The 22,557-nt window shown below is 34.6% G+C and overlaps 3 protein-coding genes and 1 long non-coding RNA gene across 12 annotated transcripts; 2 read left to right on the top strand and 2 right to left on the bottom strand.

Annotated features, from left to right (window-relative positions):
• Window positions 1-1,270, bottom strand: LOC148937983 (uncharacterized). Of its 2 annotated transcripts, XR_016138739.1 has the most exons (3): window positions 1,141-1,270; window positions 499-616; window positions 1-296 (listed from the first exon to the last, which is right to left on the bottom strand). It is a non-coding gene; the product is annotated as an uncharacterized LOC148937983 (long non-coding RNA). The 2 variants fall into 2 exon arrangements; XR_016138737.1 differs by having other exon boundaries at window positions 1-616.
• Window positions 1,271-1,337: 67 nt separating this feature from the next.
• Ranbp16 (Ran-binding protein 16) lies at window positions 1,338-12,257 on the top strand. Of its 7 annotated transcripts, none has more exons than XM_089074332.1 (15): window positions 1,338-1,479; window positions 3,290-3,613; window positions 3,711-3,877; window positions 3,981-4,205; window positions 4,286-5,156; window positions 5,250-5,535; window positions 5,602-5,746; window positions 5,828-5,975; window positions 6,061-6,220; window positions 6,312-6,714; window positions 6,892-7,054; window positions 8,449-8,526; window positions 8,633-8,820; window positions 9,041-9,168; window positions 9,239-12,257. In XM_089074332.1, the coding sequence occupies exons 2-15, from the start codon at window positions 3,343-3,345 to the stop codon at window positions 9,333-9,335; spliced, it is 3,330 nt and encodes a 1,109-aa protein (XP_088930458.1). In that variant the 5' UTR covers window positions 1,338-1,479; window positions 3,290-3,342; the 3' UTR covers window positions 9,336-12,257. The 7 variants fall into 7 exon arrangements, 6 of the variants coding, with proteins under 6 accessions (XP_088930458.1, XP_088930449.1, XP_088930469.1 ...); XM_089074323.1 differs by having other exon boundaries at window positions 1,343-1,479; window positions 3,358-3,613; XR_016138699.1 differs by lacking the exon at window positions 1,338-1,479 and having other exon boundaries at window positions 1,583-3,613; window positions 9,239-9,395; window positions 10,373-12,257.
• Window positions 12,258-13,023: 766 nt separating this feature from the next.
• On the bottom strand, window positions 13,024-16,422 carry Rlip (Ral interacting protein). The gene is made up of 9 exons (XM_011647171.3): window positions 16,254-16,422; window positions 15,951-16,089; window positions 15,231-15,481; window positions 14,895-15,156; window positions 14,632-14,812; window positions 14,113-14,427; window positions 13,669-14,035; window positions 13,358-13,599; window positions 13,024-13,288 (listed from the first exon to the last, which is right to left on the bottom strand). Exons 1-9 carry the CDS (start codon window positions 16,336-16,338, stop codon window positions 13,187-13,189), a joined length of 1,944 nt encoding a protein of 647 aa, XP_011645473.2. The 5' UTR covers window positions 16,339-16,422; the 3' UTR covers window positions 13,024-13,186.
• Window positions 16,423-17,818: 1,396 nt separating this feature from the next.
• Window positions 17,819-22,516, top strand: LOC105432378 (glucose dehydrogenase [FAD, quinone]). 2 transcript variants are annotated; one of them, XM_089085365.1, is made up of 5 exons: window positions 17,819-19,883; window positions 20,072-20,427; window positions 20,733-21,092; window positions 21,410-21,799; window positions 21,972-22,147. In XM_089085365.1, the coding sequence occupies exons 1-5, from the start codon at window positions 19,303-19,305 to the stop codon at window positions 22,001-22,003; spliced, it is 1,719 nt and encodes a 572-aa protein (XP_088941491.1). In that variant the 5' UTR covers window positions 17,819-19,302; the 3' UTR covers window positions 22,004-22,147. The 2 variants fall into 2 exon arrangements, with proteins under 2 accessions (XP_088941491.1, XP_011645474.2); XM_011647172.2 differs by having other exon boundaries at window positions 17,824-19,883; window positions 21,410-21,780; window positions 21,972-22,516.
• Window positions 22,517-22,557: the final 41 nt, after the last annotated feature.

Below are 22,557 nucleotides of genomic sequence, written 5' to 3'. Positions count from 1 at the left end.
TTGGCATTGTCTAGAAAACTAATATTTATTTTTAATATAGAAATATCAAATTTATCACAGCGGAAGGTCGACCAATCATTGTCCCTTATCGTGTAAAACTTATTGCATTCTATTCACACATAAAGAACGTTATTAATCATTATAATTTAATAACAATAATACATATTTTTTTCAGAAGCTCCTAAAATTGTTTCTCAATAAGAAACAGCCAATTAAATAAATCGTCGATTAAATTAATTCGAGTTTGGCTTAAATTTTATCTCCACTACTTGATTTATATTCTTTGTGATATTTTGCTAAAATCAGAAAGTTTGTTATATTATCATTGCGCATGCATGAAAAAAGATTATTTCAACTAAATTATAATTAAATTAATTGACGATTAATTTATCCGATAGAATTGCGTTATAAGATAAACTATTTATAATTTGTTTCTAATCTAATCTCCTCCCTGATCCCTAATCTTTATGTTATATAATAAAAATTAATTTTATTTACCTTGATAAAATAATATAAATATTAAAAATATTAATTAGTCAGACTTTGCTTGTCCATTTCTATCAATTTCTATTTTACTCTCTCTTTAACTTACTCTTCATTTTTTTAATTCTTCGAACTAAAAAAATAATAAGATAATCTAAAATTATGATTTACCAATTTTAAGTACTTTTTTACCAATTTTAAGTACTTATATTTAGAATAAATAAATATAAATTTAGTTTTATTAAAAAAAAAAAACAATATTTGATGTAATTATATCGTCTTTTACTGCTAACACTAATTTAAAGCTGTTTCAAAATTTTTGCATATGGCATACATATGTTATGTGTGGCCTCAATTTTTTTGTGGCGACTTTAAATTGCTTCATGTATTAATAGTTATTGATCTTTAATAGTGTAAATTTGATATTTCGCAATCTCTGAGCTTTAAAGCGTATACAGTATATCACGAGATTTGGTGTGTGCCAAGATTTTAAAACAAGCCTCAAGCTAAAAATAGGAGCAAAAGATGATATAACTGGAAAATTGCATCAAATGCTTGTTATTAACTAATAAGAAAAATACCGGAATTGAATTTAAGAGTTATACTTTTATTTATTCTAAATATATTAATATTAATGAAATAAATTTCTTCATGTACCACAGAATATATCTCTCGTCCTGTACATTGAAATGGACTTAAGTCGAAATTAGATCGAAGTCGATCCACAAAGACCTAATTAATCAACAATTTGGCTACTGATTCGGAAGTCATCGGCTCCAGAGATCCCGAGATCGCAGGGCGCGTTCCCATGGGCGCGGGTGGCTCGCGGAAAGAAGATGGCGCTGATTCGCGCGCGCCCACACACGGGGGCAGGACGCGTGCAACGTAGATCGTCGGCGTAAACATGCGCCGGCGGCGGCCGCAGACGGAGGCTGGCATGTGATCCTGGCTTCACCGTAGATAATACGAGGCTGGCGGAAAATGGCGGACGAACAGGTGAGTCGCCGATGGCAAGTACCACGCGCGCGTCCCGTGCGTGACGTTATTAATTGCGGAGCGGTGCGGCGCCGCGCGAGCGACCGCGACCCGCCGGCGGAATCCGCGCCGGATTTCCGCGCGTGTCGTCAAGTCGTACGCGCGCGTGCATGCGTACGTACGTGCGTGCGTGTGTCGCGCGTTCGCTCGTTCTCTCGCTTTCTTTCTCTCGTTCGCTCGTGCGTTCGTTCTGTTTCGCTCGCGTGTGCGGTGAGCCTGACGCGATCTTTCAACGCAGAATCGCGGAGGATTCCCGGGCTGGAGGACAAAATGCCAAAATGCCCGAGCGCGTTTTCCTCGCGCTGACACGCGAAACGGCGTGGATGCGACGGAACCGGGCGACGCAACCGACTCGACGCTCATTTCGATCAAGTCGCCGATCGCGCCGTTCCACGTTAAGCGATTTTACGTTACATTGGTCTCCTTCGATTTTTGTCGCGCCTATCAAACCGAGAGAATCTTAATTCTCGTAGTAGCTGATCCAACGGATAATTAACGACCAAGAAGTCTGATCCACACGTTGAGGTGCCGAGAGATCCGAGCGAGCGAACGGCACGTTACCGATCGCGATCGTACACCGCCAACGAGCATCACGTGAAAGCTCGCATCGCGATGTTGTAAATGAAAAAAAAGTGCGGTAACCCCGCTGCGCCTCGGCGCGGCTGCGTCGCGTCGTTGTTTATCTTCGCATAGAAGTCGTTTTGTACTCCGAGCTGTCCCTCCTCGTCGTCGCCGTCGCCGCCGCCGCCGCCGCCGCCGCCGCCGCCGCCGTTGCCAGGATGTACTCGCGAAGCGAAGCGGAAGCGCTGCGATAAACCGCTCGGCTGCGTACGCCGCATCTCCCGGGCTCGGAATCGTCGCGTTTATTTACAATCCGTCGCCTATAACCTGTCCTGTCCGCGGATTTCGTGCGAAAGATCTCCGTAAGCGAAATCCTCGCCCGACAACGATGTTCAATGTGTGCAACCTGCCGATAAAATAGACAAACATCTTGTCGCGAGTCAATCTTCCACTTTATTGGGTGTATCTGCGTGTGTCTTACGTGAATATAATTTGTGTTGCGTATAGCATAAATATAAATATAAATATAAATAATATATTATCATTAGGTTAATTATTAAACGCGTGTGTCGAACCCTTTGTTATATTTCCGAATATTTCTTGGAAATTTTGCTTTGGATAATTAATTTGATTGCACAAAATGTGTTTATGTCTGTAAATTGTATTAATAAAACGTTATGCTAATCAAAATTAAATCCCAGTTGGGTTTATTGTTTACTACAGATATACACGAAATCATATTTGCTTGTGTTTTTTTTATAATTATTGCCACACAGGATAGAATTGCTACGTAGAAAATTGTTGACGTCGATATAACCTTCGTTTTATCACACAATTATTTATACATTTTTACCATTGTAGATTAATTTTAATCTTAATTTGATTTAATTTGTTTCTTTTATTTTCCATCTTTTTTCAATATCTAAGAATTAAAGAAAGATGAAAGATAAATTAATCTACATTGATAGAAATGAAGATTAGAAGTATATCCTCGAGTTAAATGGTATGACGTATTTCATACATTCATAATAAAAAACGAAACTGTCTTCAGATTTCTCTATTGATTCCACGAGTTAATCTTGAAGTTAATTTCAAATTCTGCGATTTGATCGGTGTAATGAGACTGTAAAATTGTCGATGTTACGAACTGTAGCTAATAATGATTTGTAATGCGCCATAAAGAGTGGATACATTGTTATGAAACTTTTAGACTTGTACCTAAATGGAAACATTGAGGAACGGCTTTATATAGTGTGATTAAAAATGGATCACGTGCAGGAAGTACGGCAGCTGGAATTGCTATGCAAGCAACTGTACGAGTCGCAGGATTCGGCGCATCGCGCGGAAGCGGAGAAGGCCTTGGTTGCTTTTCAAAATGCACCAGATACGCTTACAAAGTGCCAGCTTCTTCTGGACCGTGGGGACTCCGCGTATGCTCAATTACTGGCCGCCACCACTTTGACGAAGCTGGTGTCACGCTCGGCGCAGGGACAGCTTACGACAACACTCAGCTTACAACAGAGGCTCGATATACGTAAGTGGTGCTCATGGCGTTTCATAGAGATCAATGAAAGAGTGTATCTTTTGAAAAAACTTATCGGATTTATCTCATTTGTCTCATGTGTTTGCAGGAAACTACGTACTCAACTACTTAGCAACGCAACCAAAGTTACCGAATTTTGTGATACAGGCTTTGGTTACGCTATTCGCTAGGATATCAAAGCTTGGGTGGTTCGATTCCGATAAAGAGGAATTTGTTTTCAGAAACGTAGTCAGCGATGTAGCGAAGTTTCTTCAGGTTTGGCATATTTCATTCAGCATTATTATCTTGCGCACGCTGCATTTCTCTATGCACATATTTTTTTCATAATTAATAACGATCTGTATTGTAACGAACAAAGGGGTCAGTGGAGCATTGTATGATAGGAGTACAGTTGCTGTCTCAATTGACATGTGAAATGAATCAAATATCGGAAGCCGATGCGAACAGATCTTTGACAAAACATAGAAGAATAGCGAGTAGTTTTAGAGACACACAACTATTTGAAATATTTAGGTTATCGTGTACTTTACTGAGTACAGCTCGTGAAAATTGTAAGAGTTTAAATTTCAACGATGAAGGGCAGGTAAAGTATGACAATGTACATACGCGATTAATAATTTTTTCAATTTTACGTTAACGCATCAGTCATAACACTTTCCGCAGCACGGTTTGATAAGACAACTGTTAAAGCTTGCACAAAACTGTTTGACATTTGACTTTATCGGCACATCAACCGATGAGAGTTCGGACGATCTTAATACAGTACAAATCCCGACAAGCTGGAGGCCTGCATTTTTGGATTTCACCTCGTTGAAGTTGTTTTTTGATCTGTATCACAGTCTACCTAATACATTGTCGTGTTTGGCTCTTTCATGCTTGGTTCAAATAGCGTCCGTCAGACGGAGTCTATTCTCTAATACCGAAAGGGCGAAATTTCTGACGCACTTAGTCAACGGTATTAAGCATATACTACAAAATCCTCAAGGTCTTAGTGATCCAGGAAACTATCATGAGTTTTGTAGATTATTATCTCGATTGAAAAGCAATTTCCAACTCGGCGAGTTGGTCTTGGTGGAGGATTATCCCGAAGCAATACAACTGATCGCAAAGTTTACAGTGCAGAGCTTACAGATGTGGCAATTTGCGCCGAACAGCTTGCACTATCTTTTGACCCTATGGCAAAGAATGGTATCTTCAATGCCATATGTAAAAGCGGGCGATCCACATTTATTGAATACGTACACACCAGAAGTTACGAACGCGTACATCACATCAAGACTTGAATCGGTAGCGGTAGTAGTCAGAGAGCGTCTGGAGGATCCATTGGATGATCTAGGAGTGGTCCATCATCAATTAGAACAAATATCGGTCATCGGTAGATGCGAATATCAGAAAACGTGCACCTTGCTAGTCCAATTGTTTGATCAAGCTGCAAGAACGTACCAGGAATTAATGACGCAAACAGTATCACCGACGCAACAGATTGATATTGCAATTCAAGAAGGACAGCTTACGTGGCTTGTATATATCATAGGTAAACGGAATATCTTAGTTGACATTGCTACCTTTCATAATCAACAATGCTTATATTTTTTTCTTATCTTTAGTTTTTTTTTATTTCTTTTAGGTGGTGTTATCGGCGGAAGAGTTGCATTTAATAGCAACGAAGAGTTCGACGCTATGGATGGAGAATTAGTTTGCAGAGTATTACAATTGATGAACCTGACTGATTCGAGACTCGCGCAGGGTGGCTGTGAGAAATTGGAATTGGCGATGTTGAGTTTTTTCGAGCAATTTCGGAAAATCTACGTCGGCGATCAAGTTCAAAAAAATTCTAAAGTATACAGGAGATTGTCTGATGTGTTGGGTCTTAATGATGAGGCAATGGTACTCAGCATCTTCATTCGAAAGATGTAAGTAATTTGTATGTTACTCACGAGATGTGCCTCAAACTGCTAACGCTGCTTTACGATTTACAGAATAACGAATTTGAAGTACTGGGGTAGGAGCGAACAAATTATTTCCAAAACGCTACAACTTTTAAATGATTTATCAGTTGGTTATAGCTGTGTTCGTAAACTTGTCAAATTAGAAGAAGTACAATTTATGCTCAACAATCATACGGTATATGCTGAGATCTGTTATTACTTTAATATTTTATACGAATATCTAATTAATGTATTAATTAATGTATTTTTTTGACAGCGAGAACACTTTCCATTTTTGGGAAACAATGTTGCTGTGACAGAAATGCGTTGTAGATCAATGTTTTACACATCTCTTGGTAGATTACTGATGGTAGATTTAGGTGAAGATGAGGAAAGATTTCATACTTTTATGCTACCTCTAACAGGTAAGAAAATTTATAAATATGTAATTAATTCTTTCTATCTTGAAAACATATGCAACAAATATAGTCTCTTTTTATATAATTTTAGGTGCATTGGAGAGCCTTGGTCAATTAATGGGTGCTGCAGATACACCTCTTTTTGCAGCAGAGGAAGCAAAGAAAGCGTTAATTGGTTTGGCTCGGGATCTTAGAGGTTTAGCTTACGCATTCAACACCAAAACATCCTATATGATGCTTTTTGATTGGATGTACGTGTGTCCAAGATATCTGTTTATATTAATATTTATTAATAATTTACAATATTAAAAAATAAGCATTTTATATTTTTAAAAAATTTAGATACCCGAATTATACACCGATTTTATTACATGCTGTGGAGTTGTGGCATCATGAACCGCAAGTGACAACACCCGTCCTGAAGTTATTTGCTGAATTAGTACAAAATAGGAGTCAACGATTACAATTCGATGCGTCGTCTCCAAACGGGATTTTGTTGTTCCGCGAGGCCAGCAAAATAATATGTAGCTACGGCAATCACATATTGAACGTTGAAGTACCCAAGGATCAGATCTATCCATTAAAACTGAAAGGAATAAGTATATGTTTCAGTATGTTAAAGGCAGCCTTATGTGGAAGTTACGTAAATTTTGGAGTGTTTAGGCTATATGGTGATGAAGCGTTGGACAATGCTCTTAATACATTTGTCAAATTACTTCTTAGTATTCCTCAAAGTGATCTTTTGGTAAGTATATACATGTGCTCGCAATAATATTTTATTAATTGTCCAAGTAAATTCTTAATATATATATATTATAAATTATAATAGTAATAATTATAGTAGTAATAATGAATATACAATATTTAAATTTTTATAAATATTTATGAACATATTGTCACTTTTAAATATTGTTTTTAATAGCATTATCCGAAATTGTCGGCAACATATTATATGTTACTTGAATGTCTGGCGCAAGATCACATGGTCTTTTTATCCACTTTGGAACCTAGAGTTTTTCTCTACATCCTCTCTAGTATCAGCGAAGGGCTTACAGCACTAGGTGCGCAAAAAGACTTCTATACAGGTCTGTGCGGCTGATTCTATCTTGCTACTACTCTCTAAATCCTCAACGCCATATCTTGAAATTGAAATTATTTTGTTAGATTTCTCTGAAACATTCTTACGAAATAAAACAAAAGTATTTATTTTTCTTAATAAATTAATGTTTCTAAAAAAATTTTTTTTCTACATAGATTACAAAAAAGGAAAAGTTATAAATATTATAAATATTTAACAAACATCGTAAGTTATAAATATTTAACATACATCGTAATCAAGCATAAATATGTGTGTTAATAATTTATATATTGGAAAAAAAATAATACCTCAATACATTTTTATATTACATTAGATATATACAAAATTAAAATATCAGTATTTTCATAACAGTTTTTTATATTTAAAATTATTCTTCGAATGTATTTATATTATATTTTTCTAAATCATATAAACATTTATTTCACATTTATTTCATAATTATTCAAGATATTTATTTTTGTTATACATACTTCAAGAACTTATACATTGGTTTTGATACTTTTTGCTTTTTGCATTATTGCTTGGAATGTGAAATCTGCCTATTATTAGTCACTGCGACAGTTCGAAATGCAAGAAATGGATGCATATTTTGAATATTTTATTATGCACAATAAAGAGGATTACTGAGAACACTTTATAAATAACATTGGCTATAAGAGGATTGGAGTGCGTGGAGCCCCTGGACCCTAAATATGATTAAGTCTAATATGCAAGAATTACATAGCTTGTATTTTCAACAATATATCTTACTGAGTGTTATGATGCAATTTTCCATTACAATAGAATTGAATAATGGGTCTGGCATAGATAATCAGCCACACAGCTGACATATTATTAAATGCATTAACATTTAATTAAAGATTATATATGTTTTCTAATAACTAATGTACTAATTATAGTTGCATGTTTTATTCTTAATATATGCTTAAACCTTTTAATATTTATATGCAATTCAATTAAAAATATTTGTGTAATATGTTATGCATGTGTGCATGCAAAAGAATGAAGTAATAGAGATAAAATTGTTGAGATTTCAATATTGCAGTTAGCTAAGTTTTTAAATTGCAAATTGCAATATAGAATAATTTAAAAAATTTTACATCCTGTATTTAAATTTATGTAATATTTTTTTTAATGATGATTTAAATTTATTTTATTAATTTATTAATTTTTCTTAATAAAAGTATGATCAAATTGTAAGTTTATGAAATATTAAATTATGCGAAAAAATAGATACATTTTAAGAAGCTTGCAATAAAAATACTATCATTTTATATGCATGTATTTTTCATTATGATTTTCATTGTGATTTTATGCACGTGTTTTTGTTTTTTTCTGGGAGTAAGAGCTAGAAGTAAAAATAAAACTTTCTGATTTCAGATACTATGGTCTGCACGGGTTGTTGTGCAACTCTTGACCATATTGTAACATATTTGTTTAAACAGCTTTATCAAAAAGGTACATTTTAATAATTATTAATAAAACAGTATTTTCTCAACGAAACTATTAATAAAAATGTAAAAAATATATTGATATTACATGTATCAGAATATCATGTTTTTAGGATATCCAGGAAGAAAAAATGCAGTTGTTCCTGGAGGAGGAGAATTATTTTTACAAGTTTTGAAGCAACATCCTGAAATATTGCAACAAATTTTAAGTACTGTTTTAAATGTGATAATGTTTGAGGATTGTAGAAATCAATGGAGCATGTCTCGTCCTTTATTAGGTCTCATATTATTAAACGAAGACGTAAGTTTGCAACAATGTTTATAATATTGTAATTTCTATAAATAATATTTTATCTCTTAATATTTGTTTTTTTTTGCATTTTAATTTGTTTTCTTTCATATATATATATATATATATATATATATATATATATATATATATATATACATACGTGTATAATACATATATGTATAAGTTTATAGAAGAAGAGAAAGTTTTATATATATAATATCTTTTGCAGTATTTTAATCAATTAAGAGAAAATATTATTAGAAGTCAACCAGTTGATAAACAAGCAGCGATGGCCCAATGGTTTGAAAATTTAATGAACGGCATTGAGAGAAATTTACTCACAAAAAATAGAGATAGGTAAGAAAACTAATATATGTATTCTAATATAACATTTCTTTAAACATTTTGACGTTTTCTTTTTTTGCAGGTTCACACAAAATTTATCAATGTTTAGGAGGGACATTAATGATGCTCTAAAAGGACCTAATATATCAAATTCAGTCAATGATATGATGACTTCGTAGTAATGCTCTCTCTGAATTAGATTTTCTCGGTTCTTGCCTGCCAAATGCTTGAATGTGTGTGTGAGTGAAATTCTAAATTAATGGCTTAGATGAGTATAAAGATAATAAATATTACCGTTTTACATAAACCTTACAACTTGGCTTCCTATTCTTTGTAACTCTCTTTATCACACGATTAATTCTAGCACTTTTCCCCAATATAGTTGAATAAAGTTAAATATTTATTTTTTTTTATTACCTTTATACTCGAACGTTTTTAACTAATGAAATGATCAAATTCAAATTTTTATATCAATATATTAGTAAGAATCGACAATTATATAATATTTTATGATCATATAAATATAAATTATTTGAATTTCTCGGAACAAATTGCTTTTATATTTCTCAAACAAGATATTTTATTTATTTTACGATCTTTATGAAAATAAAAATATGTAAACAAGTTCTAATAGTTAAAATTTACAATAAGTAAAATTTAATAGTAATTTTTTACTTTAGATTTACATTGTTCAGATTTATTCTTCACGTACATATTTATTTTTGCCATGTAATAATATATTTGCAAAAATTATTTTGATATTTTCTATATCATGACTAATTTAATATCATTGCTTTTGAGTTATTTTATATGGCATACGCCTTGACCGTTTACATATTATTATCATATCTTAAATATTACTGACTTTTCACACAAATAAATCTTTTAGAATCTTTTACAAATGATATTTTCTTATAAAATTATCAACAAAGTATCAAACATCAAAAGATTTTTTTAACTTGATTATAATCTCGAGAAAAAAATAAATATGTTCACAAAATAATTTAATAGATTTTAAAAAATTAGTATTAGACCTATATATATTATAATTTTATTAAATTTTAAATTTTTTATATTGCGTATAACATTTAGAATAGGAAGCCAATATTTTTTACAATGACACATTCTGTTCGATCTTGTTTTCAACGAAGCACGGATCTCTGTTTAAAAATGTTGTGCATATAAACAACTTGAAAAGAGTCATTTGCTCTTACAGATTCTTGTATTGGCGTAGTATTGTAAAAGAGAAAGAGAGTGAGAGAGAGGGAGAGAAAGAGAACAAGAGCAAAAACGCAAATCATGATATATTCATTATTGAAAATTTATTCGAGTAAAAGAGCTGCTATGAAATTATATTATTATTCAGTGAGTTGCGAATAATGTGAACGATGTAAATGAGGATATCATTAAATTTATCATACAAAGACTCACTTAAGAATATATAGTTATTATTACATTGCATTATCATTGACATTACTTCATCAAGAAAGAAGATAGATGAACGAAATAGATATTAAACGTTACGTAATATTCGTTAATTATTTTACAATATAATAACTTTAAAATTGATTATATGTAAAAAGCAAATTATCACATTTTGAACAATTGTCTGTCTAGCAGCAGATTGTGTCAATAGAATCTTACATCACAAACTTCTACATTGATATATTTATTGAGTCATAACTATCAAATGTTCAAATTTCCATCGATGAATATGAATATCAAATACTTGATATATTTTATAACAAGATAGATAACTGGAATGATCGAGAAATCAAACAATTGCAAATTACAGATAAGATAAGATCGATCCTGCATCGAACTGCGTTTAATTATCTTTTTTTTTTTGTTGTAAATATCATTGCAAAATTTATTGGCCATAAGAGAGAAAGAAAGAGAGAGAGAGAAAGAGAAAAACATTCCTTTATTTTTTTATACGTATATATTCCATCTTTTATAACATTTTGTAAATTACTTTTATGGGCTTTATAAAAGTCTACGTGCCCTCTATAAACAGGCAATAAGATGTTCTCTTCAAATTTAGAATTCACGCTATAATTTACGGCGTTTTTTTAACGGTAATCTTTGGAAAAGAGGTACAGTTAGAGGCTTTTTAAAAATGCCGCATTCCCAGGATCATAAATCCCGCGTAAAGTTTATTCGGTGCTCTGCAATTAGTGAAACAATCAAACGATATTAGAAAATCCAATTCAGCTGTCTCTTTGTAATGACTGTGTGATAAAATTACACCATATAATATTTTCTATAATTGCAGATCGTTAGGCGAAACTGGTACTTTGCAGTTTCGTGATTTTGGTAGTGAAACTACCCTCACTGCTCATAGGTACCGCGTATGCTACTATTCTTAGCAAATTGTTGTATTACACTGTGATAGTGACGCCGTAACGTAAGTTACGTTATTGTATTATCTGTCGCTTGATCTTGGCGAATGAAACAAGATGAAAAAAAAAGAAGAAAAGAAAAAAAGTATCGCATTGAATATAAGATATACCTGTAAAGACATGATTTTTTTCACGACGCGGTACAATATTGCGTTGCAATAGTCGGATTTTACGATCTCGAGCTGGTAGTACTCAATCCATGCCCAATACAACGTTTCGAATTGCAATGACTTGTTTGACAATATGCAATACGATATATTGACAGGATACCTAGCGTTACGTTGCGTTGCGTTATACGTTGCGTTACGTTGCGTTGCGAAACACCGTAGAACCCGCAAGAGTTTGATCTTATTCTCCAAGACTATCGTATATACGAGGTTGCGTGATCCTCTTCCGCTGATGAATGCGAGAATCTGTATCAACAGTCCTCAGCACAATTTCAGTTTCCGCGTGCGCCCTCCCGCGCGAGGGACCTTCAATAGATTTTTATACAGATGCATATAAAAGAACCTACGACAAAAAAAAAAGAAAAAAAAAGAGAAATAAATTATATATCGGGCGTGCAAATTTTTCCTACGTATAAAGTACACAAAACAGCATTTTACCAAGATTATATGCCTATACGGGTCGATATTCAGCGCTGTACCTTTATCAAATAATATTGTAAATATACATTGAACACATGAATTGTTCCCTCAATCCTGAGTTACCTTTTTCTATTGCTCTATCTACAGCGCTTATAAGACTTAATAAGAATCTTAATAAGAGAGATTGATACTAATACGCAATTTTGAAATTTATAAACTATATCAACTATATCATATATAGAAGAATGTATAGAAAAGTGTAGTATATAGTAAATATCACGTTTTGTTATTCCCGTAAAGATTTTTTTTCTTTTCTTTTTGCTTATTTCTTTAACTTTAATTTCAAGCAAGTCTTATTCCAATTTTATGCTCTTTTTAACGCATGAATCCTTTAACAACTTTCCTTATTTTTTTTTTCTTCAAATTGATCTCAGTCTCCTGTTTCTATTTGCTCTGATTTCTTATTTTTTTGTTTACATGATACGAGAACTGTGTGAGAAATATGATAACCTTCATCTTTTCCAAATTGACTCACTTTTTTATGCAAAAGGATAATAACACTGATTATGATTTTAGGATATATATATATATATATAGAGTGCTTTTTAAACTCGATGTATTGATTTGATTTACCGAAGTATCTGAAATTTCACAGCACAATTAATATATAAAAATATGTTCATGTTTTTGCTGACGTTGAAATATAAAATATATATAATACAAAATAACGTTTTTATTATATAATATATTCTTTTTATTGTAAAAAAAGAAATTATTTTTTATATTTACCTTATTTGAATATTTGGGATTTGCCTTTTCCCATGCCTTTCTTTCTTATGCTAAATATTCAACAAGGAACTTACAAATTGTAAAAAAAATTTCAGCATTTTGTATATTTTATTCACGGAAAGATCAAACGAGTTAATGGTACATGTGTTAATTGTAACATGTTATAAACTATGGTCATTATATGCAAAAACCTAATGTCAGATCGTATTTTTATAGTGTATAGATATTAGGATTTCGATGTGAAGTCTGTGGTCAGGTTTTGGCCATTAGTTGATGTACTGCCAATTGTACACGTAGTTCTACGCAGGCATCTTTTTCCTCAATAATACTGCGTATCAATGTCGTCATCTTTTTCTGTAACGAAAGAACCGTGTAAACGTATAGAATCAGATCGAGAAATCTCCGACGTGTGATAGAACGTACTTCGAGTAACTGATTTTCTTTGACTAGCTGTATCATGGCCGTCATTTCAGCTTCGTTGGGAGAATGCGTCCTCTCTTTGGGTTTCTTCTTCTCCGTGCCGCGCTCCGTCAACATCTCCATCAATCGTTTGATCTCGTTCCTCTCCTGACTGATGCGAGATTTCAGTAACGCCTGCATATTCAGCAATTCCTCATGGATCAATCTTTCTCGCAACTTATCTATGACGTCTTCTTCTTCAGGTTCTGCATATAAATCAAAGATGTATTAATTAGTTTAAAAAAAGTTAAGATATGGTATTAATTATTACGTACCGGTCGGTTTGTCATTCGGCGATACATTTTCAGATTCTTGCGGTATAACCGTTGCAGCTTCAACCGCGGAATCAACCATGTCTTTTTCTTGTATACTTATGCTCTGTTCATTTTGTGTGGCGTTTGCACTGGTATTTGCCGAGCAGGAACATTTCTCTTTCGCCTCTTCTACATTGTGCAGTTTATTATCTTTTTTTATCAAGTTAGTCAACGATTGAGCATCGCTAGATTTTGCCTGTCCGATGTCTTCATCTACAATCTTTGGCTTCTGGGTAGATTCTATTGGGACATTATCGGATGATTTTATTTCTTCGTCTATACTCTTTTGCGTAGCACCTTCCAATTTTTGAACCGTTTTATACTTTCTCTGTAACAAAAAATGTAGTTACTCTCTTTATATAAGCATGTAATATGCAAATTTTTAAAATGTCCTTGCAGCTGTACCTTCAATTGTGTTATCATCCGTTGTACCTCCCACAATTGTTCTTCACGAGATTTCGTCACAAAACCGGCGTTCATCTGCATATGAATTTGGGAAAGTAATGACTCCTGCTTGGATAATTCCGCAGTTATACCTTCCACGGAATCTGGCAGATTGGTACTACCGGACGATAGCGGTGGCACATATTTTGTCAATTGCACATTCGGAAACAATGCCTTGCAATGAAACAATAGAGCCAATAGTAATCTGTGGCTCATTTGCAAAACCGGACTTAATGTCATCGAGATCGTTTGTGCGTTCATCTTCGTCGTCTTCTCCTGAAGATTCATTAAAAATCAATTGATATACGTTTCATTGGGATAAATCGAGATACAAAAAGTTTTTATCGTGCCATAATCAATTCTTATTTTAAGTAAAAATTGAAATCTGCAAATTGAGAAATTAAATTCTTTGAAAAAATTTAAGCTATAAAGTTCCCTATCCAGGCTTTTCGCATCGAGCTAGTAATATTTCGAACGTACTCGTGCCGTGACATGATCCAAATGTAATGTGACCCACGCCAGGAGAATTCTGTTGCATTCCGGTAACTGCTGCGTCAGCTGAGCCAACTGCGCTTCCCGCTGCGCAACGTCCTTGGTCGAGGCGGCCTGCTCGAAGCGCGATATCGTTTCGCTGTTCTCCAGCACGGGTTCTGGTAGTTCTCTACATCACCACAATGCGCACTTTTTCGTTTGATCTTAAAACACATGGTGAGAAAGAGAATAGAATCGCGAGGTATACAAACCTAAGAAAGAGTATCAATAAGCTCGTAGCTACCGTAGGTTCGAACTCAGATATATTCACCGGCTCTCGGTTATTATACAACTTCTTCAAGTGTTGAACCTTCGACTTCACCCCGGGGACTTTGTACAGACCTTCCACGTTCATTCCATGCTCCTCCACGTAATCTATGCAATCTCGTACCACTAAGGGTAACTCGACTCCATCGTGACAACAACTTCTTTCAATGGCTAGGTGAAGGCTAACACCGAAAATCGGTTGTTCCTCTGAGGAACGTAATACGTATGTATTGAAAAAAAACAAGATATTAACCACATTTGTGTATAAATTATGATCTTACCACCGATATCCAATCCTTCACCACCAGCATGTTTTCCTTTCTTCCGATCCTTTAATTTTTGCTTCGACTTGTCTTTATCCTTTTCCTTCCGCTTTTCCTTGTCTATATCTTTTTCATCCTTTTCTTTCTTCTTTTTATCTTTCTCCTTCTCAACATCTTTTTCTTTTGCTTCCTTCTCCCGTGACTTCTCTCGCTTCTCTTTCTTTGATGGGAATTTAAAAGCTTTGGTCTTTTTTGATTTCGAAGGACTTCTGTGTAGCAAAATATATATCAGTCCGTAATGCATATTAAAAGCAGTTTGATAATCAATTAATCATTTTGTATATGTAATGGAGACTCTGACAATAAAATAAACGTTCACTGAACACATAAGAAGCAATATAAAGAACAATATCAAGTCATAAATATTCGAAATAAGCCGATTTTCCATTTACAAATCAGAATTCAAAATCGATAACAAATGTGGTGCAACAAAATGCGCGCTACAAATGACAAGTACAGAAACAACCATGGATGTGCGATAATTAATTCTAATTATCAAGTATCAGTTAACAGTCTACACTTTTCATACACTTCTGATAAACATCAGATTAACATCAGATCTGTTAATCGCGTGCATTAGCATTTGTATGTTATCTGAGAGAGACAGAGAGAGAAAGACCAAATAAAAAATACTATTAATAAAGACAGGAATCGCACAGCTCTCCGCGCGAATATTACTTTGTCTCTTGATCCTCGTCCGGCGAACTCTCACCCTCTAGGGTCGCGTAACCTCTGTCTTTCCGGTCCTTCTTGTCCTTCCGCTTCCCTCCCAGGAGCTCCTTCTTGGAATGCTTATCGTGACTGCCTTCATCACTAACTGCAGTTAAAAAAAAAATTATTGACGTGATGTAAATATTAGTAAAATAAAAAGGAGAATCAGAGAAGTAAATATGTTTTCTGCATTCTTTGACAGATGATGTAACCTCTTCATCACCTGACCGTTCAAGACGCAAATACAATGTAACAATGACGATCACGTACAATCGCTCTCGTTGCTTTTTCTCGCCGACTCGGACGCGTACAACCCGGGAAATTCTTTTTCAACGTCAGGACTTTCGAAGTCCATTCTCCTTCAATTTATACGCATTTGCGTCAAACGGTTTGACACTTGCCCGTGTGTCAATTCGCATGAGATATCTCGATGATAATGTTCGACTAGTCGATATATCGTATTCTCGAACTGCCGTTTAAATGTCCGCAAAATAACATCGTTTCTCCTTTTCAGCTATTTTTTTTTTATTAGAATAAAAGAAAATTTATTATAATAAATTTATAATAATAAAATAAATGAAAGAATAAAAAAAAATGCACTTCAGCAATCCTGTTGTATTTATGTCAAATATATATGTATTTTGCTTTTCTTATTTTAACTTTTTATAATCATTGACAGATTTACATGATTGTCAGATTCTTATCTATATAAATAACAAAAAATTATAATTAAAAATTATAGGGTCTTCAGTTCTCATTTAACTTATTTGATTATATTCTTCTAATATCTATTTTTATGATTTAATAATTTTATTGGGAATAATTTTAGATAGTCATTAATTTTAGATCAAGTCAATTATATATATTTTTATTGACTATACACTTAATTAATAATACTAGTATGTAATTATTATGTATTATAATCGTGAACAAAAATTTTTATTTAAAAAAAAATCAATTAATTGAAGAAGTGAATAAGAGATAGCAATAATTAAAATTTAAAAAAGGGAAATTTGTAAAATAAGATTCGATATTGTTCTATATTTTATGTCTTTTTTTTTTCTTTTCTTCAAACGACGATGAAAATAACATTTGTGGTATTTTCAACTTATCAAAATTACATTAGTACTATTTATGCAGTATCTATGAACACATGTTACATAATTTTATTATCTTCTTCGTGTGCAGCAAAGGTGCAAATACAGATGTTCCATGTACGGGGCATATTTCGTAATTGCTTATGTGGGTCACACGAGAATACGTTTCCTTACGATTTTATATTGTGCGGTATTTTCACTCGTTTAACCCAAGGCACACCTTAATCAATGATTTATCTAACATCGCTGTTGGAATTTTTCTCTAAACGATATCGATGAGCAAACTCTTTAAATGGTAACTATAGTGAATGTAAATTGCAGATAAATTGGAAATGTTAACATGATTATATGATGTACTTTATCCTAATATATATATATATATATATATATATGTATAAGTTACATTAATATATATATATATATATATTAATGTAACTTATACATAATATATTTTTTCATATACATACTTTTTTCGTTTCTTCTTCATATATTCAATAAAAATTAAAATTAAAATTTACATTTTATATCTAACAAATAACAACAAAAGCCTTAAATAAAATTAAATTAGAATTTTTTAAATATAAAATTAATGTTCAAATAAAAAATATAAATAATATGTCAAAATTAAATTGTAAACAATTTAATTATTGATACAAATACAAAATAAATAATACAAATATAAATAATAAGTCATTAATATATTATTTTTATATTTTAAGTTTTAATTATTAAAATTGAATTATTAATTATTGAATTTTAATCGATTTAAACGACAAATTTGTATATCTTAAATATGGCGTAGACACATTTCTAAATTACAATAATTGGTAAGTCAAAGAAAAAATGTTAACAGTACTCGGTTGTGCAAGGAATTTTGTCATCATCGTAATTGCAGCAGTACACGTTACTGCAAGAATGCCCAAAGTGGTCGACCTTGCCAATTTTTTTCTTTCGCATAATTTTAATGCAGATGATCACCACGGGGAGGTTCAATTCGATTTCAGTATTCGAACAACTTTCGCACGATAAACACGATTACTCCGACACATTTCGTTCATTAACGTAGCGTTTAATTAAAGTGTAAACTCGCGCCCTTGAAAAAGTTGAAGCAAAGCGATGTAACATGTGCATCGTAAACGTGAGAAACATTTCTCACTCGTTAAATCAGAAGAACAACGCGCAGCTGCAATTCAAGATGTAATAAAAAATATGTATCCAAGATTTGCGTAATGAGGTAATCGCGAAAGAGACAATCGACGTTTATGTATACGTGGAATGAATAAGGAAAACACGTAAAGATTCTGCGAACATGTTACGACTGCCCGAGTGCTTCCGGGAATTACGTCTCGGTAAGAGTGAAATGATAATTAAGTTAAATTACCGACGATAAGTACGCACAATCGATTTGGAAAACCGTTATGAGAGTTCAGTGCATCCGAACCGTTTCCCAATGCCGATACATGAAGTACGTGGAATGCGGGAGAGACACTTTAACTGTATTGTATCAAGATTTTAAATCGCTGATTGGGATTCGCTTCATGTAATCTCATTGCATATGACTTGCGCTTACCATGACTGTAAGATCTATCATGACTAAAAAAAAAAGCTGATGCGGTCGACCCTGATGTTATTCAGATCGGCGGCTTTTTCCGATGCAACGCTGAAAGACACTGCAGTTGATCTCCGACGTCGCATTACGAAGATATTGCAATTGAGTGTCACTTGGTGCAAACAGTTAATTTCTATTTCTATTGTGCTAATTAACATCCGCGACCGCAAAGATTTGCAATTAAAGAGACAAATAAATTGTGTTTGAGATTCAATGCAGAATTATCATACATCAAAGTCGTATTAATAATTGCAGTTCCAGAACTCCTATGAAAAGGATTGTTTTACGTCACCTTACGAGTATGCAATTTATAGTGAGTTGACGACATTGCGAAATTTCACAATTAGACATCTCGACAAAACCGCCAATTGCGTATTTAAAAATCTTCAATTTTAAGATCACTTAGGAAATGTAAACTCTCACTTCGATTCGATTACTTAATGTCAAGGTCCCAGCTTTCTAAAGAGAAAGATCTAAACTATTTATGCAAGAGATTCGTAGGAGCACAAATAACTTATTAAAGAACTAGGATACCAATAATACCGATTATAAAAAAAAAAAAAAAAAATTTGACAAAGAATTATTTTCCGTATAACATAAAATCAACTTCACGATGCTCGAGTCCTATTTGATAATCCTGTTCCTGGGAAACGTCGCTGGTATCCTGTCGCCGGCCATTCTCGAGACGATACAGCACTTCCTCGCGGGACTTCCCTCGTCCGATTTGGCGCAGGGCAAGGACGTGCTGTCCGGACAATATCATCTGTCTTTCGACTTCCTCGTGGTCGGCGTCGGCTCGGCGGGATCCGTGCTCGCGAATCGCCTGACCGAGAATCCCGAGTGGAGGGTCCTGCTGCTCGAGCAAGGCAAGGACGAGACCTTCGTGACGGACATCCCCTTGCTCGCGCCGGTTCTCCACATCACGGATTACGTTCGCGTGTACAAGGGTGAGCCACGGCCGCGGGATGCTCCCGGTGGAGGATACTGCCTGTCGATGATCGACGGCCGTTGCAACGTGATAACTGGTAGGGCGGTCGGCGGCACCTCGGTGGTGAACTTCATGATCTACTCGAGGGGCACGTCGTACGATTACGACGGCTGGGAAGCGCTTGGAAATCCCGGCTGGAGCTACGAGAGCGTGCTACCTTATTTCATCAGGTCCGAAAGGTGCAGGCTGATCGATAAGGACGTGAGGTGCGTGGTAAGGTCGCGAGATAAGTCGCGTGAGGAGTCACCGGTTAATCCCGCTTCTCATCGCGAATCTTCTCGATTTTCGCGTTAATTCATGTACCTTCGAGTTATACGAGATAATTTAACGGCGATACCATGCTCTTCCTCATACTTCGTCGTTGCATCTCTGTCTTGCATGTTCTCTCCTTCAGATATCACGGATATGACGGGGAGCTGGACGTCACGACTCCTCCTTACGCCACTCCTCTGAGGGATCGTTTCTTGAAGGCTGGCCAAGAGCTCGGCTACGATCTGATCGATTACAACAGCGACAAGTACATTGGTTTCTCGACCGTTCAAGCGAATCTGCGATACGGTCACAGAGTCAGCGCTAGCAAAGCTTTCCTCAGGCCAATTCGCGACAGAACGAATTTGTATCTATCCAAGCTCTCGACAGTGACGAAAATCGTTATTAATCCACAGACGAAATCAGCCATGGGTGTTCAATTCGTGAAGGATCGTAAGATGTACTTTGCTTCTGCTACTAAGGAAGTTATACTTTGCGCAGGTAAACGAAAATCGTTATAAAGTGTAATTTTAAATTCTACATAAATTCTACATAATTCTACATAATTTATTTTAGAACCGATGAATCTGATATTTTATAAAAAAAAATTAATTTCTCTGAAAATAGATATAGTAGATTGCGTACAGGAACACCTTTACTTTATAAGATAAAACACAATATTTCAGAAAAATGAAAAATTTTTTTTATAAATAAAAAGCTTTAATTCAATTCATTATTTAAAGTTATAAATAATTTAAAATTATAAATTTTTTTAATTAAAATTTTTATTTAATACTTTCAATTAGGTACTTTCAATTCTCCACAATTATTGATGCTTTCCGGGATAGGCCCAAAGGATCATTTGATTTCCTTGGGCATCCCCGTGATCGAGGACCTTCCAGTAGGATTTAACTTACAGGATCACGTGAGCATGTCAGCTTTGACGTTTCTAGTCAACGAGAGTGTGAGCGTGGTCGAGCCGCGTGTAGGTTCCAATCCAGTTAATTTTCTAAAATATCTGAAAGAGGGAACTGGTCCTTTAACAATACCCGGGAGTGCCGAAGCGTTAGCCTTCATTAATGCCAATAGTTACATGAAAAAAACACAAGCAGAAAAACCAAAATATAACTACAATCAACATGTAAATATCTACAAAAACAAGCACGGTAAGCATTTTATCCTTGCAAAAAAATATCGAAATTTCTTGAATAAATGATTTCTTGAAAAAAATGATTTCTTTGTCCTAGAAAAAAAATCCAAGATGTTAATTTATCCTTTGAATGCAAATTAATTGCTTTTAATGGTTTATAATAAAAAATAATAGCATTTTGTAACATAAATGTAAATAATATCTTAAATAATTATAATAATATCTTAAATAATTATAACTTATTTCTTTTTCGATTACAATCTTTCAAGTTCAGTTGGCTTTGTCAAAAGTCGTTACATTATAAAAGTCGTTATATTATAAAACTTCTTGCAGTTTTTCCCAATGTAACTTCCATCACCGTCAATCGCGACTTTTTCAAAACATATCCTCACGTTAACACGAGCAAACTGACAGCGAAAGATCATTATCCTGATATCGAGTTGGTGTTAGGCGCAAGTTCGTTAGCCGGCGATATTTCCGGCAGCTATCGCGGCTTACTAGGATTAACGGAGGACTTTTATAAGGAGGTTTATAGCGGTTACGAGGGCCACGATTCCTTCATGATTGTACCTGTGCTCCTGCGACCTAAGAGTCGCGGTAGAATCACTTTGAGAAGCGCTAATCCGTGGGATCCGCCGATCGTGGACATCAATTATTACGATCACGAGGACGATCTGAATACAATGGTGCAAGCTATAAAGATCGTAAGAAGAGACTTTACATGTTAATATATTTATCTATATTTGTTTTATAATCTTTTTACCTACATTTCACATATTCTTTATATAAATAAATATAAATATAAATATAACATATAAATGAAGACAATTTTTTTATTTTTTTACTCTCCAATTTTTTTTTAAATACGTTCTTCTTATCGCACGACTCGTCGCAGGCGATCGAAGTGGCTTCCACGAGGGCGTTTAAGCGTTTCAACACCACCCTGCTGCCGGTACCATTTCCGGGATGCAAGCACGTTGCTTTTAAGAGTGACGCATATTGGGCCTGCGTCGCCCGCCACGTGTCGACGAATCTAGGTCACTTTGCCGGCACGTGTAGGATGGGCACTCGGGACAATTCGGGAGTCGTGGATCACAGATTGCGGGTGCACGGGATCGGCGGTCTCAGGATCGTGGACGCCAGCGTGATGCCGACCATAGTCGCCGGTCACACGAACGCGCCGGTGTACATGATCGCCGAGAAGGCCAGCGACATGATCAAGGAGGACTGGAAAGGTTCCGCTTCGTGAAACGTGTGGGAAGCGGGAGGAAGTAGAGACGCGACGACGTGTGAAACGTAGGATGCGCGAAAGGGCGATGAATGCGGTGAGGAGGAGAATCTTTTCTGAAATCTCGAAGGCAGACATTAAAGAGGACATTGGCGCCTTTGCGCCATAAAAATTTTAAAAAAGGGAGAAAAGTGAGAAAAATCGGATGTGTAAAATAATAGAAGATTGTTTTGTAAAACAAACTGAATGTTAT

This window comes from Pogonomyrmex barbatus, unplaced genomic scaffold (genome assembly GCF_055798465.1).
Source record: "Pogonomyrmex barbatus isolate J1 unplaced genomic scaffold, ASM5579846v1 scaffold1, whole genome shotgun sequence".
In the NCBI taxonomy this organism is placed as follows: domain Eukaryota; kingdom Metazoa; phylum Arthropoda; class Insecta; order Hymenoptera; family Formicidae; genus Pogonomyrmex; species Pogonomyrmex barbatus.
Note: the sequence above shows the minus strand (reverse complement) of the source record. Positions and strands in the feature narration are given on the sequence as shown.

What these genes read in the sequence shown, in the direction of transcription:
- Ranbp16 (XM_089074332.1), top strand. Translation starts at nt 3,343, where the DNA reads ATGGATCACGTGCAGGAAGTACGGCAGCTGGAATTGCTATGCAAGCAA. An exon ending in ATTTCAACGATGAAGGGCAG is followed by an intron (nt 4,206 to 4,285) that starts GTAAAGTATGAC and finishes CACTTTCCGCAG; the next exon opens with CACGGTTTGATAAGACAACT. An exon ending in GTGGCTTGTATATATCATAG is followed by an intron (nt 5,157 to 5,249) that starts GTAAACGGAATA and finishes TATTTCTTTTAG; the next exon opens with GTGGTGTTATCGGCGGAAGA.
- Rlip (XM_011647171.3), bottom strand. Translation starts at nt 16,338, where the DNA reads ATGGACTTCGAAAGTCCTGACGTTGAAAAAGAATTTCCCGGGTTGTAC. An exon ending in AAAAAGCAACGAGAGCGATT is followed by an intron (nt 16,090 to 16,253) that starts GTACGTGATCGT and finishes TTTTAACTGCAG; the next exon opens with TTAGTGATGAAGGCAGTCAC. An exon ending in TTATTGATACTCTTTCTTAG is followed by an intron (nt 14,813 to 14,894) that starts GTTTGTATACCT and finishes GTGGTGATGTAG; the next exon opens with AGAACTACCAGAACCCGTGC.
- LOC105432378 (XM_011647172.2), top strand. Translation starts at nt 19,303, where the DNA reads ATGCTCGAGTCCTATTTGATAATCCTGTTCCTGGGAAACGTCGCTGGT. An exon ending in CTGATCGATAAGGACGTGAG is followed by an intron (nt 19,884 to 20,071) that starts GTGCGTGGTAAG and finishes TCTCTCCTTCAG; the next exon opens with ATATCACGGATATGACGGGG. An exon ending in TGGTGCAAGCTATAAAGATC is followed by an intron (nt 21,781 to 21,971) that starts GTAAGAAGAGAC and finishes GACTCGTCGCAG; the next exon opens with GCGATCGAAGTGGCTTCCAC.